We start from the raw sequence: 15,235 nt of genomic DNA on the forward strand, positions 1-15,235 counted from the left end.
TGTTTTAGCTAGCTATCTACAATGCCTTTGGAAAGTATTCAGACCCATTGACTTTTTCCACATTTTGTTACGTCACAGCCTTATTCTAAAATGTATTAAATAAAACAAATTCCTCAGCAGGAATTCCTCAGCAGTCTACATACACCCCACGGCCGGCTGCGACATAGCATGGACTCGAAACAGGATCTCTAGTGGCACAGCTACTGTAGCAACTGCAATGCAGTGCCTTAGACCACTGTGCCACTCGGGAGGCAAGGTTCCACAGTTGACAGTGCATGTCAGAGCAAAAACCAAGCCATGAGGTCGAAGGAATTGTCTGTAGAGCTCCGAGATAGTATCGTGTTGAGGCACAGATCTGGGGAGGGGTACCAAAAAATGTCTGCAGCATTGAAGGTCCCCAAGAACACAGTGGCCTCCATCATTCTTAAATGGAAGAAGTTTGGAACCACCAAGACTCATCCTAGAGCTGGCCGCCCGGCCAAACTTTGCAGTCGGGGGAGAAGGGCCTTGATCAGGGAGGGGACCAAGAACCCGATGGTCACTCTGACAGAGCTCTCGAGTCCTCTGTGGAGATGGGAGAATCTTCCAGAAGAACAACCATCTCTGCAGCACTACACCAATCATACCTCTATGGTAGAGTGGCAAGACAGAAGCCACTCCTCACTGACAGCCCGCTTGGAGTTTGCCAAAAGGCACTTAAAGACTCTCAGACCATGATAAACAAGATTCTCTGGTCTGATGAAACCAAGATTGAATTCTTTGGCCTGAATGCCAAGCATCACGTCTGGAGGAAACCTGGCACCATCCCTACGGTGAAGCATGGTGGTGGCAGCATCACGCTGTGGGGATGTTATTCAGCAGCAGGGACCGGGAGACTAGTCAGGATCGAGGCATTGATGAACGGAGAAAAGTACAGAGAGATCCTTGATGAAAACCTGCTCCAGAGCTCTCAAGACCTCAGACTGGGGTGAAGGTTCCCCTTCTTACAGGACAACGACCCTAAGCACACAGCCAAGACAACGCAGGAGTGGCTTCGGGACAAGTCTCTGAATGTCCGTGAGTGGCCCAGCCAGAGACTGGACTTGAACCTGATCAAACATCTTTGGAAAGACCTGAAAATAGCTGTGCAGCAACGCTCCACCTCCAACCTGACAGAGCTTGAGAGGATCTGCAGAGAAGAATGGGAGAAACTCCCTAAATACAAGCTTGCAGCGTCATACCCAAGAAGACTCAAGGATGTAATCGCTGCCAAAGGTGCTTCATCAAAGTACTGAGTAAAGGGTCTGAATACTTATGTAAATGTATTTCCATTTGTAATTTTTTGTATAAATTAGCAACAAAAATCTTAAAACCTGCTTTTGCTTTGTCTTTATGGGTTATTGTGTGTAGATTGATGAGGGTAAAAAAAACTATTTAATCAATTTTAGAATAAGCCTGTAACATAACAAAATGTGGAAAAGGGGTATGAATTCTTTCCGAAGGCACTGTAGCTAGCAATAGCAAATCATGTTAGCATATTTCATACTGAGATGACTGTTCTAAAACATGTTCTTGGGTTTAAAATAATCAATACTGAAACTTTCAGATGAAGTTTGTGAGTGACTTAAACATGTTCAATTGCTTTTATGAACTTTTTCTCTCACTGCCCTGAGATTAAGACAAGGGTTTAGCTATCTTGGAATTAAGAACAAGGAGAGGAGGTGAAGAGAGGAGAAGAGGAGGAGAGAAGAGGAGGAGAGGAGAGGAAGAGAAGAGAGGAGAAGAGGAGGAAAGGAGGAGAAGCAGAGGAGAGAAGAGGAGGAGAGGAGAGGAAGAGAAGAGAGGAGAGGAGAGAAGAAGAGAGGAGGAGAGGAGAAGAGGAGAGGAGAAGAAGAGGAGAGGAGAAGAGAAGGAGAGGAGAAGAGAAGGAGAGGAGGAGAAAAGAGGAGAGGAGTAGTTTGAGACACTAAACGACAGACCTGCCTGTAATGCAATGAACATCACCTAGCAACAGGGAAAAGGGCAGTACCTAAAGAGGTAGGTAGGGGAGAGGAGGAGAGGAGGAGAGGAGGAAAGGAGGAGAGGAGGGGCGGAGGAGAGGAGAAGAGGAGGAGAGGAGAGGAGAAGAGGAGGAAAGGAGGAAGAGCAGAGGAGGAAAGGAGGAGAGGAGGGGCGGAGGAGAGGAGAAGAGGAGGAGAGGAGGAAAGGAGGAAGAGCAGAGGAGAGGAGAAGAGGAAGAGAAGAGAGGAGAGAAGAAGAGAGGAGGAGGAGAAGAGGAGAGGAGGAGAGAAGCGGAGAAGAGAAGGAGAGAAGAGAGGAGGAGTTTGAGACTAAACGCCAGACCTGCCTTCTCCCTGTAAAATCAGCCTGACGCCATTTACCATCTTGACCCACTTTACCACTTTGAATACGCCAGAGAGAACATGTGTATGTGTATGTGTGTGTGTGTGTCTGTGTGGGTCTGTGTGTGTCTGTCTGTGTGTGTGTATGAAACATTGAGACACCCTGCAGTCAAACAACACCATCTAAATACACAACATAAATCTGCCATAATGAGATACAATAAAGAGAAAAAGAATAGTCTATATACACACGTCTCAGAATACTCTCTGTGCTAAACCGGGTGTTAAGCTGGATCATCCACCCACAACACCACAGAGCCTGATGTTAAGGATTAACCCTTTACACTCGTGGGAATGGGCCTGTATGTAGCTCTTCTGATGAGAACACAGCCCTGCATCGTCGCCGTCACACAATTACTGTTGTTTACACAATCCAAAAACAGTCCATTATAAATCTGGGTCTGGTGGACATCATGTGAAAGCCTGTTCTATTGCCAACATGACTAGTTAAGTTCTAAAGATAGGCTATTACAGTGTTAGGCTTTCACAATGCAATTCAGGGGAACAGAATTGGTGATCATTGACAGGAGCCATGAGTTCATTCAGGTGAGTGTGTCACAGTGAGTTTTCACCACAATAGACAAAGACTGCTTCTGTTCAGAACAACCCAGGGTATGACCACAGGTCATTTGGTAACTGTACATCTAACATAGTGATCATAAACGTTATCACCGTATATAAAAATAAGTTTTATGATATTGAAATGTGAAGTAGACATTCAGACTGTGTTTGGCTTGCATGTATGACATCAAAACTGTGTTTATTGTCATCTTCAACGTCTCATCTTCCTAAATACATCCGAGTCCTCTTCATTTTACAGCATTTCCCTCAAAGTTGCCCAATTAGTGGGGGGGCGGGGGGGACTTCCTGTAACGTGGTGCTCAAGTTCAGAACAGCTGTCAATCAAAACCCCATACAGAGCTGTGAAGCAGAGACCCTGAGGTATGACGGCTTGCTGAGCATTTTACTGTACAGCCATGCGTTTATAAATCACCCATTTTCATCCACGTATACGGGTACGACTTTACACGGGTAACTGAGAAAGTAGTAGTCACTGTGACCTCATCTCTCATAGACCCCCAGTCTTAGCACGCTCTTAACGCACCAAACATTTCAAAGCACAAATTCTATTCACCCACATTTGAGCTCTTTTTCAATCTTTTTAATAATACAAGGAGCCGACTGTGATTTGGATTTGCTAATCCGGTTAATTTGTTCATTCAGCGGGGACTAGGAACATTCTGGAAGAGAGGACTCAGTTCAGGGTGTTGCTGACACAGCAGTTCTGTGCCATAGCTAGCTAGTAGCTCGCTCATCAGTAGTCAAACGACCAGGAGGGTAAGAGGCTGAGGCTGGGTGCTCTGTTGTTCTGCTGAATTGTCTCTCTGGCGATGCTACCCTCCACCAGAGGGAATTCAGACTGCAGTCAGATGGGTGTATTGTGTGTGCAGGCTAGCTATAGCTATCACTCTCTGTCTCTCTCTCTCTCTCTGTTAAACATGCGGTGTTAAACTATAGTGGTCTATCACCCACACCAATCCACACACGTAATATCCCATTATGTGGGAGTGGGAGATATTTGATAACAATAGCCAGCCAATCATCAGTCATCCATGCACACGGCCTGATCCTCCCACAAGCAAAGACACACACACACACACACACACAAAAGAAAGTGCATTGATGAATAATTCAGAAAACCTCATTGATCTTCTCTCTGTCTCTGGGGTATCCTGAGCCAGTTCTGAAGAACAGAGTTAGCTGTTCAGTCTGGGTGATTATCCACTCTGATGGACCGTCTATCTAGTTCATAGAACATGAAGGACAACATGTCCTGCTACCACTTCCAACATTCCCCACCACTCTCTCTCATACGGTATGTTCAGCATGGCAGACTTGAGGAAGTTGGAATAAGCTATTGCAGTATCTACTGTACTGTCATTCTCTCTCCATCTGTTTTTGTCGTTGCTGTATTTGGACCACAGTACTTCTTATTATTGTCATGTGACTGAATCACTGAAACACGTCATAATCATAATTTAAAGGACAGGGTCTACTGAGTTAATTTAGTTAGGAAGAAACTGCACATCGCCATGACGAGTTACTGTCTTTACGTTACTATGGCAACGAGCCTTCAAAAACAACAACTGTCAAAGCCGTAATAATGACTGTCATTTTGCACAAGGCTGCTGAGTTCCTGTGTCACCGTGTCTCTGAGAGGAGGTCCCTGCTCCAGGTGTCACACGCCACTGTGACATTCCCCACCTGGTTCCTTACACACAGCTCTAAAGTGTCCGACATGTCAGGCCATGAAAACAACCTACCCCTGAGGACACGCTAGCTAGTTAGCAGTTAGCTCAAACCTCAGAACTAACATTCCGACCCCCTAGGAACGACATGCCGGCTGGACTGACATAACTTCACGTTCACTTTGAAGTAAGAGCACAATGTCCTGAACACAGTATTTCTGTTTCAAACGTGAACACATTGTCTTGGTGAAGAAAGAGACAACAAACAATGCTGGGACCTTCATGGTTGAAAAGTTCTGTCTCCATATGTGAAGGCAGTCAATTCTCTTTTGGGAGAAGCAATATTGGGTCTGGGATTATTTTGGTTTGTTCTTATGGCTTATGACACATTTCCCTAGCACCACAACACATTTCCCTAGCAACACAACACATTTCCCTAGCACCACAACACATTTCCCTAGCACCACAACACATTTCCCTAGCACCACAACACATTTCCCTAGCACCACAACACATTTCCCTAGCACCACAACACATTTCCCTAGCACCACAACACATTTCCCTAGCACCACAACACATTTCCCTAGCACCACAACACATTTCCCTAGCACCACAACACATTTCCCTAGCACCACAACACATTTCCCTAGCACCACAACACATTTCCCTAGCACCACAACACATTTCCCTAGCACCACAACACATTTCCCTAGCACCACAACACATTTCCCTAGCACCACAACACATTTCCCTAGCACCACAACACATTTCCCTAGCACCACAACACATTTCCCTAGCACCACAACACATTTCCCTAGCACCACAACACATTTCCCTAGCACCACAACACATTTTGGCTGTGTATTGCCTTTTTGGAGTACGATACATTCACTTTGAAGAGATTGCTAGTTGTCATGGGAACGGTAACATTGATTTATTTGGCTTTCTCCATATAATTCATGCTTTACGTAGCAACGCTAACTTTTATACTGTGTGTAGCCTACATATTGCAGAGAAATTGATTTCCTGCCAAAGGCAAAGTGTTCATCTGTGAAAGGAACTATTGAAGTCTGTCAAGAATTGTCATCTATATCACACAGGTGATGTAAGGGATTCTATGGAAAATTGGATAGCTACTGTGAAATACACACCTGATGTAGACTTATGAAAGATATGGCTATGAAGGCTATGAAGGATGCTGGATAGAACTGTGTTGATAAAGGACATTTTTGCTTCACTAACTTCTGTTTCAGGAGTCCGACGTTGAGATGTGAAGAAGAAATTAACTGTAGCACTAGGTTATCAAAAGGCTGACCAGCATATATCCCCCTTGTGACACACAGACTCAAACTAAAAACAAAAGAACGTGATGAAATGCCCTAATAAAGTTGACTTGTGTTACAGTAACTGCAGAGGTACAGGTAACTGCCAAAATAAAGGAAACACCAACATAAAGTGTTACCCAGGTGATACCCAGGTGTTTAACCCAGGTGATACTCAGGTGGTTAACCCAGGTGATACTCAGGTGTTACCCAGGTGGTTAACCCAGGTGTTACCCAGGTGGTTAACCCAGGTGATACTCAGGTGGTTAACCCAGGTGATACTCAGGTGTTACCCAGGTGGTTAACCCAGGTGTTACCCAGGTGATACTCAGGTGTTTAACCCAGGTGGTTAACCCAGGTGTTACCCAGGTGGTTAACCCAGGTGTTACCCAGGTGGTTAACCCAGGTGTTACTCAGGTGGTTAACCCAGGTGTTACTCAGGTGGTTAACCCAGGTGATACTCAGGTGATTAACCCAGGTGATACTCAGGTGGTTAACCCAGGTGATACTCAGGTGGTTAACCCAGGTGATACTCAGGTGTTTAACCCAGGTGTTACTCAGGTGATTAACCCAGGTGTTACTCAGGTGGTTAACCCAGGTGTTACTCAGGTGGTTAACCCAGGTGTTACTCAGGTGGTTAACCCAGGTGATACTCAGGTGATTAACCCAGGTGATACTCAGGTGGTTAACCCAGGTGATACTCAGGTGGTTAACCCAGGTGATACTCAGGTGTTTAACCCAGGTGTTACTCAGGTGGTTAACCCAGGTGTTACTCAGGTGGTTAACCCAGGTGTTACTCAGGTGGTTAACCCAGGTGATACTCAGGTGATTAACCCAGGTGATACTCAGGTGGTTAACCCAGGTGATACTCAGGTGGTTAACCCAGGTGTTACTCAGGTGGTTAACCCAGGTGTTACTCAGGTGGTTAACCCAGGTGTTACTCAGGTGGTTAACCCAGGTGATACTCAGGTGTTTAACCCAGGTGATACTCAGGTGTTTAACCCAGGTGATACTCAGGTGATTAACCCAGGTGTTACTCAGGTGATTAACCCAGGTGTTACTCAGGTGGTTAACCCAGGTGATACTCAGGTGATTAACCCAGGTGTTACTCAGGTGGTTAACCCAGGTGATACTCAGGTGGTTAACCCAGGTGATACTCAGGTGGTTAACCCAGGTGTTACTCAGGTGGTTAACCCAGGTGTTACTCAGGTGGTTAACCCAGGTGATACTCAGGTGATTAACCCAGGTGTTACTCAGGTGGTTAACCCAGGTGTTACTCAGGTGATTAACCCAGGTGTTACTCAGGTGTTTAACCCAGGTGTTACTCAGGTGGTTAACCCAGGTGTTACTCAGGTGGTTAACCCAGGTGATACTCAGGTGGTTAACCCAGGTGATACTCAGGTGGTTAACCCAGGTGTTACTCAGGTGGTTAACCCAGGTGATACTCAGGTGGTTAACCCAGGTGTTACTCAGGTGATTAACCCAGGTGATACTCAGGTGTTTAACCCAGGTGATACTCAGGTGGTTAACCCAGGTGATACTCAGGTGGTTAACCCAGGTGATACTCAGGTGGTTAACCCAGGTGATACTCAGGTGGTTAACCCAGGTGATACTCAGGTGGTTAACCCAGGTGATACTCAGGTGGTTAACCCAGGTGATACTCAGGTGATTAACCCAGGTGATACTCAGGTGGTTAACCCAGGTGATACTCAGGTGGTTAACCCAGGTGATACTCAGGTGATTAACCCAGGTGATACTCAGGTGATTAACCCAGGTGATACTCAGGTGATTAACTCAGGTGGTTAACCCAGGTGATACTCAGGTGGTTAACCCAGGTGATACTCAGGTGGTTAACCCAGGTGATACTCAGGTGGTTAACCCAGGTGTTACTCAGGTGGTTAACCCAGGTGTTACTCAGGTGGTTAACCCAGGTGATACTCAGGTGGTTAACCCAGGTGATACTCAGGTGGTTAACCCAGGTGATACTCAGGTGGTTAACCCAGGTGATACTCAGGTGGTTAACCCAGGTGATACTCAGGTGGTTAACCCAGGTGATACTCAGGTGGTTAACCCAGGTGATACTCAGGTGGTTAACCCAGGTGATACTCAGGTGGTTAACCCAGGTGATACTCAGGTGGTTAACCCAGGTGATACTCAGGTGGTTAACCCAGGTGTTACTCAGGTGATTAACCCAGGTGATACTCAGGTGATTAACCCAGGTGATACTCAGGTGATTAACCCAGGTGATACTCAGGTGATTAACCCAGGTGTTACTCAGGTGTTTAACCCAGGTGTTACTCAGGTGTTTAACCCAGGTGTTACTCAGGTGTTTAACCCAGGTGATACTCAGGTGATTAACCCAGGTGTTACTCAGGTGATTAACCCAGGTGTTACTCAGGTGATTAACCCAGGTGTTACTCAGGTGATTAACCCAGGTGTTACTCAGGTGGTTAACCCAGGTGATACTCAGGTGTTTAACCCAGGTGGTTAACCCAGGTGATACTCAGGTGTTTAACCCAGGTGATACTCAGGTGTTTAACCCAGGTGATACTCAGGTGTTTAACCCAGGTGATACTCAGGTGGTTAACCCAGGTGATACTCAGGTGGTTAACCCAGGTGATACTCAGGTGTTTAACCCAGGTGATACTCAGGTGGTTAACCCAGGTGATACTCAGGTGTTTAACCCAGGTGATACTCAGGTGGTTAACCCAGGTGATACTCAGGTGGTTAACCCAGGTGATACTCAGGTGGTTAACCCAGGTGATACTCAGGTGGTTAACCCAGGTGATACTCAGGTGGTTAACCCAGGTGATACTCAGGTGGTTAACCCAGGTGATACTCAGGTGTTTAACCCAGGTGATACTGAGGTGTTTAACCCAGGTGATACTCAGGTGGTTAACCCAGGTGATACTCAGGTGGTTAACCCAGGTGATACTCAGGTGGTTAACCCAGGTGATACTCAGGTGGTTAACCCAGGTGATACTCAGGTGTTACTCAGGTGTTTAACCCAGGTGTTACTAAAGTGTTTAACCCAAGTGTTACTCAAGTGTTTCCATTATTTTGGCAGTTACCTGTATGAGGATATATATTAGCAAATTCCCTCTGGAAAAAGGAATGTGAGAAATAGTACATTTTATATGATTGCCCATTTATCCGTGATTTAATACAGGTAACTCAATTGGAAATGAAAATGACCAAAGACCTTGAAATGTGAAATTGGATCGGCGATAACGTTGGGCCACCACAATCACACCAGAAATGTATCCATCATAGTGACAATGGCTTTTATGGACAATTTATGTTTTACTGTATTGAATAGAGCAGTTTTACTCAATTCAATATCATAATTAACACAGACCCATCGGTGCTCACACACACACACACACACACCATGAAGTTTGGCAGATGAGCTATAAAGAGCTTCCTCTAGGGAAAGCTGAATGAACAGAGGTCTGTTTTGCATGGGCTCATCTGGGAGGGTGAAAAATACAAAGACATGCTTAGCTAAAAACAGAAACACACACGGTACAACTTTTCACTGAGTCTAGTGAAGCTACAGTTGTTTAGATAGGGAGTCAGCATTATACCTGTAGAGTTATTACTGGCTCTAGAGGGAAATCCCAGTACTTAAAGGCAGGTGGTACACAGATGTCCCTGGCATAAAGTGTGTGTTTGCCATGTGTGAGATGGTGCTGTTATGTGTTTAACTGTTGAGTATATATCTGTACGTGTGTGATGTCACCATATGTGTGCATATGTACTGCTAGCCTTGGTTCCAGTCTGTTTTTGGTTATTCGGTTATTCCCCTAGGAAAACCATTTGTAGAACCCTTTTTGGTACTTCCCACAGAGTGTTCTATCTGGAACCCAACAAGGTTCTACCTAGGACCAAAAAAGGTTCTCATATGGGGACAGCCAAATAAGGTTTTCCAACATGCTGACAACACCGCTTCGGTCGTGTGCGCGAGCATTGCAAAATAAATGTACACATACATGTTATTTGATCAGTGCACCCACACTGCTTGCGAGCGTCTGCGTAGTCAGGCGCTAAAATAGAACTTGGTTCTGTTTGTGACGCTTGACCCGCTGCAAGTCCCTCCTCTCCCATCTCCTCATTGGCTTTTAGGAGCATATACCCACGTGCCATCTCCTCATTGATTTTTAGGAGCATATACCCACGTGGGTGATTGAAAGATGAACTGAGGTCCACACTCCAGTCCAGTTGGTGTTGGTAATGCACCTTAAAGTTGGATGCCAACCGCCATATAAAGTCCAAAGAAGAAGAAGAAGCCGGACGGAGGAGATATGACTAGAAACAAACTCGGTTTACCCTTTAATCTGTGGATTAATTGTCGGAGTAGAGGACCTTGTGCATTTCAGGTAAAATAACAACCCAATGTTTATATGTGTAACCTTAATTTAACTTAGCAAGTCAGTGAAGAACAAATTCTTATTTACAATGACGGCCTACCACGGCCAAACCTGGACGACGCTGGGCCAATTGTGCGCCGCCCTATGGGACTCCCAACCTCGGGCCGGATGTGATACAGCCTGGATTCGAACCAGGGACTGTAGAGATGCCTCTTGCACTGAGATGCAGTGCCTTGGACCGGTGCGCCACTCGGGAGCCCAGGACAAATTAGCTAGCAACAGCAAGCTAGCTAGCTAAATTGCCATAAATGTTTAATGCTTTTCGACCTGTCCCCAAATGAATATAGTTGGTTCAGAGTTTGTTTTGATATTTCAACCTGCGTGTCCTGATCGCATCTGGTGTGGGTGGATTGAAACTGCCATCTCTAATCAATCCATTGAAACTGCCATCTCTAATCAATCCATTGAAACTGCCATCTCTAATCAATCCATTGAAACTGCCATCTCTAATCAATGCTAAAACCCCCTTTTAACAAATGACAGGCACAGCCCAGCCAATCAGCAGCTCATATTTGATCGATGGGGTCAAGCGGAAGGCACGTCACTCCTCCCATCTATTAAAGCCTCCAATAAGAGCGTGGGCAGAGGAAATGTGACAGGGACACGTCACATTTCAGACGTAATTGCCAGTGTGTGAGAGAGCAAGAGCTCAAGATTAACACCAGTGAGATCACACCATTATTTATCACAGTGGAGTCTCCTGGCCAGCCCACTCCCATTAGTGTGTGTGTGTGTGTGTGTGTGTGTGTGTGTACATGTGGACCTGCCTACTCTCATGATCGTCCATGGGAAACACAGTCTACACCCACACGGCACATGTGGATGCACACACTGTACACCCTCTGTGAGGCTCACGCAGTCCCACACTGATCCCCTGAAGCACGTGCTGACACTTGCACATTTGCACTCATGTACTATGACCTTAGAGAGATAATGATAATACGAGTCTATCTGCTGACTGAGGCTAAGTGGAAACACAACAACCACCACTCATCCCATACTGTGGTCATCGGCTTCTGTCTTTATTTGAATGATTACACTCTGTCATACTATATGTGCACTAGTGTCTATTGGCATTTCAAGGGGGTTTCCAGTAAATCAGAGTAGTGTTTAGCAACACTGTGACTATGTACAATGTTTTCTAACTAGCCACTCGTATTTTAATCACTCACTATGGTAACCTTTGACTAGTAACTATGGGCCTAGATTACTACTGTATAATAAAGGAAGGGCCTGACTTTCCCCTTGACTTTGACCCTGCTGGGCCTCCGTAGCTCTGGCACACTGATCCATCCAGACAGTCAGTGGGTGTGATCTGGCCACAAACCCATCTCACAGCACTGTGTTGGGAGCTGGGGACTCTCCAGTGACTCCAGATTGATTCTGCAACGTGTCTGCCGATGACGCAGCCTGCGCTCCAATGTGATGAGTTCATATTGTCCCTGACTGACTGACGTACACTAGGCTAGCATAGTATATTGTTATTAACCAATGAATGGCTGATCATCCAATAACCAATCTAGGATCTATTGAGGTAAAAAATAAATTGCCGCTGTTGACCCCTTTACAGACTGACTGGTAAACACAGACAGTGAAGGTCTACTCAGATATTTCAGTGGGATACTGTGGTGAATGTTGGTAAGAAGACTTGTCTTGTATTTCACCATGCGAGGAAAAAAGTTATACTAGGCTTTACTTAATTTTTCTGTGAGGCAAACACCTTCAGTTCAGATACTGCAGTCATTGAAATCTGCCCTCAATATACACTGAGTGTACAAAACATTAAGAACACCTTCCTAATATTGAGTCGCACTGCCCCGTTTTGCCCCCAGAACAGCCTCAATTCGTCGGGACATGGACTCTACAAGGTGTTGAAAGCATTCCACAGGGATGCTGGTCCATGTTGACGCCAATACGTCCCACAGTTATGTCAAGTTGGCTGGATGTCCTTTGAGTGGTGGACCATTCTTAATACACACTGGAAACTGTTGAGTGTAGAAAACCTACTACCATACCCCGTTCAAAGGCACTTCAATCTTTAGTCTTGCCCATTCACACTCTGAATGGCACTCATACACAATCCATGTCTCAAGTGTCTCAAAGCTTAAAAATCCTTCTTTAACCTGTCTCCCCTTCATCTACACTGATTGAAGTGGATTTAACAAGTGACATCAATAAGGGATTTACCTGGTCAGTCTTTCATGGAAAGAGCAGGTGTGTTCTTAATGTTTTGTACGCTCACTGTATGATAGGGTATCAACCAGAGTCTATCGTTCAAAAACCTCAGACCAACCTGGTCCACACCTGATCCAGTTCATCATCACTACCAGCCAGCCAGGTCAGCAGGATGACCTGATCCAGTTCATCATCACTACCAGCCAGCCAGGCCAGCAGGATGACCTGATCCAGTTCATCATCACTACCAGCCAGCCAGGTGAGCAGGATGACCTGATCCAGTTCATCATCACTACCAGCCAGCCGGGTCAGCAGGATGACCTGATCCAGTTCATCATCACTACCAGCCAGCCGGGTCAGCAGGATGACCTGATCCAGTTCATCATCACTACCAGCCAGCCAGGTCAGCAGGATGACCTGATCCAGTTCATCATCACTACCAGCCAGCCAGGCCAGCAGGATGACCTGATCCAGTTCATCATCACTACCAGCCAGCCAGGTCAGCAGGATGACCTGATCCAGTTCATCATCACTACCAGCTAGCCAGGTCAGCAGGATGACCTGATCCAGTTCATCATCACTACCAGCCAGCCAGGTCAGCAGGATGACCTGATCCAGTTCATCATCACTACCAGCCAGCCAGGTCAGCAGGATGACCTGATCCAGTTCATCATCACTACCAGCCAGCCAGGTCAGCAGGATGACCTAACCCATGTAGACACCAGTCAGCCAGGCCAGCAGGATGACCTAACCCATGTAGACACCAGTCAGCCAGGCCAGCAGGATGACCTAACCCATGTAGACACCAGCCAGCCAGGCCAGCAGGCTGAGCTTACCCATGTAGACACCAGTCAGCCAGGTCAGCAGGATGACCTAACCCATGTAGACCCCAGCCAGCCAGGCCAGCAGGATGACCTAACCCATGTAGACACCAGTCAGCCGGGTCAGCAGGATGACCTAACCCATATGGGCGCCAGCTGTGAGTCTGTGAACACATAGGTGAAGACTTTCCCATTTCCATCCATTCCAATTCACTAACCGTTCCATCAACATCAGTCATTACATCCATCCAACATTGCTCTAACAAACAGGTGTCATGACAAAAACATCACTGCTCAGAGAAGACAGACAGTGTACCAGTTCTAGATGGAATACGACAATTTTCTTTCTTTAGTACACGTCTCAGGTGAGTTTACAAGGCAGTGTTGATGATAACTCAGGACTGTTACGCAATCCTGCCTCATTTCACAGACAAACTCCAACAACTTCTCATCAGCAGTGACGCAGCGGTCTAAGGCACTGCATCTCAGTGCTAGAGGCGTCACTACAGACCCTGGTTCAATTCCAGGCTGCATCACAACCGGCCGTGATTGAGAGTCCCATAGGGTTTGGCCGGGGAAGGCCATCATTGTAAATAAGAATTTGTTCTTATCTGACTTGCCTAGTTAAATAAAGATTAAATAAATGAAATAAAATGTGGTATTGTGGTATTGATTGTCCGCCTCATTAAAGCAGTTTGCCTGACTTGCCAGTGTTGTGGCTCTGACTCAGTAGTGAGAGGCAGCTCTGACTATTTCTAAGTCCATGATTTCATCACATCTATGATGGTTTTGAGCCCACAGGCCAGTGGTTCCCAACCAGGGGTACTAGGACTGGGAGGTAGTACCTGGGGGGTACTTGAGAAGATTCGTGAGACCATAGGCTTACTGGTAAAATGCACATGAGGAGCTACTTCTGAGGTACTCCGGGCAGAGCAAAATTCAGTCGGTGGCAAAGTAACCAAAAAGGTTGTGAACCACTACCCTAGGCAAATAGGTCTTCTAGACATGATGTTCACAGCAATGATGTTCACAGCAATGATGTTCTTCAACAACTCAGCTACTGCACTGTGCATGTTAGTCACAACCATAACTACAGTCATTCATATGTAATGACACTGTATTACACAGGACGGACACGAGGAGGACTCGACACACTGATGTCCTCACACGAGACCAGTGTACCGGGCTATCAGCCTGCAGCTCCCAGGCAATGTAGCTAGGCCCCTGTAGATGTGGGGAGACAGCAATGCAATATAATTAAAACGCAATGATATGTCTGGAAGTGGAAACCTAGTCTAGTGAGCATTTCTACACCACATACTGTAGCCATATAAATGGCATTCCACAGTGGGTGAGCTAAAGCTCAAGTAGGACCTTTGTCTCAGAGTGGTTTCTGCCGAGTCCATGGATATTACAGGCCTATCAATATGCCTGTCTTAAATCTGTAATTGCTGATAGTACCATAGATGATGACAATGTCAACATACAAACTGGTAATTGCCATCGAATTACTATGATCAAAGCATATGGCTCACATACACTATAGTCTATAATAGGGCATAAGACCTTACCTGTGCTCATGATAATGCTAGATTTTCTTCACTGTCCGATGTACAGTAGATTTATCCTCATTCAACTGCACACCCCTGGCCAGGACTGTGAGCTGCACATTGATGAAGCCTCTCCTTGCAGAAGATGCTTCCGTCGACTCAGAAGATGTAGCCTATAATAATAAGTCGATGCTATGGAATTATCTGCCGCTGACAATCTACTGACGGCGATTCAGCGCTGACAGGCATGCACCGTGGTGTGGGTGTACGGTCGCGCCCGACGCTTGCGTCGCTGCTCCGGCAGCAA

General features: G+C 46.0%; 1 protein-coding gene across 1 annotated transcript in view; it reads right to left on the reverse strand.

Annotated features, from left to right (window-relative positions):
• Positions 1-15,235, reverse strand: part of ablim2 (actin binding LIM protein family, member 2) — a 116,184-nt gene extending 100,949 nt beyond the window's left edge. Inside the window, exon 1 of the mRNA XM_029759827.1 lies at positions 14,950-15,235. Coding sequence (XP_029615687.1) covers positions 14,950-14,959 — 10 coding nt within the window. The 5' untranslated portion in view covers positions 14,960-15,235. The remainder of the gene's footprint in view (positions 1-14,949) is intronic.

This window comes from Salmo trutta, chromosome 8 (assembly GCF_901001165.1).
Source record: "Salmo trutta chromosome 8, fSalTru1.1, whole genome shotgun sequence".
Lineage (NCBI taxonomy): Eukaryota > Metazoa > Chordata > Actinopteri > Salmoniformes > Salmonidae > Salmo > Salmo trutta.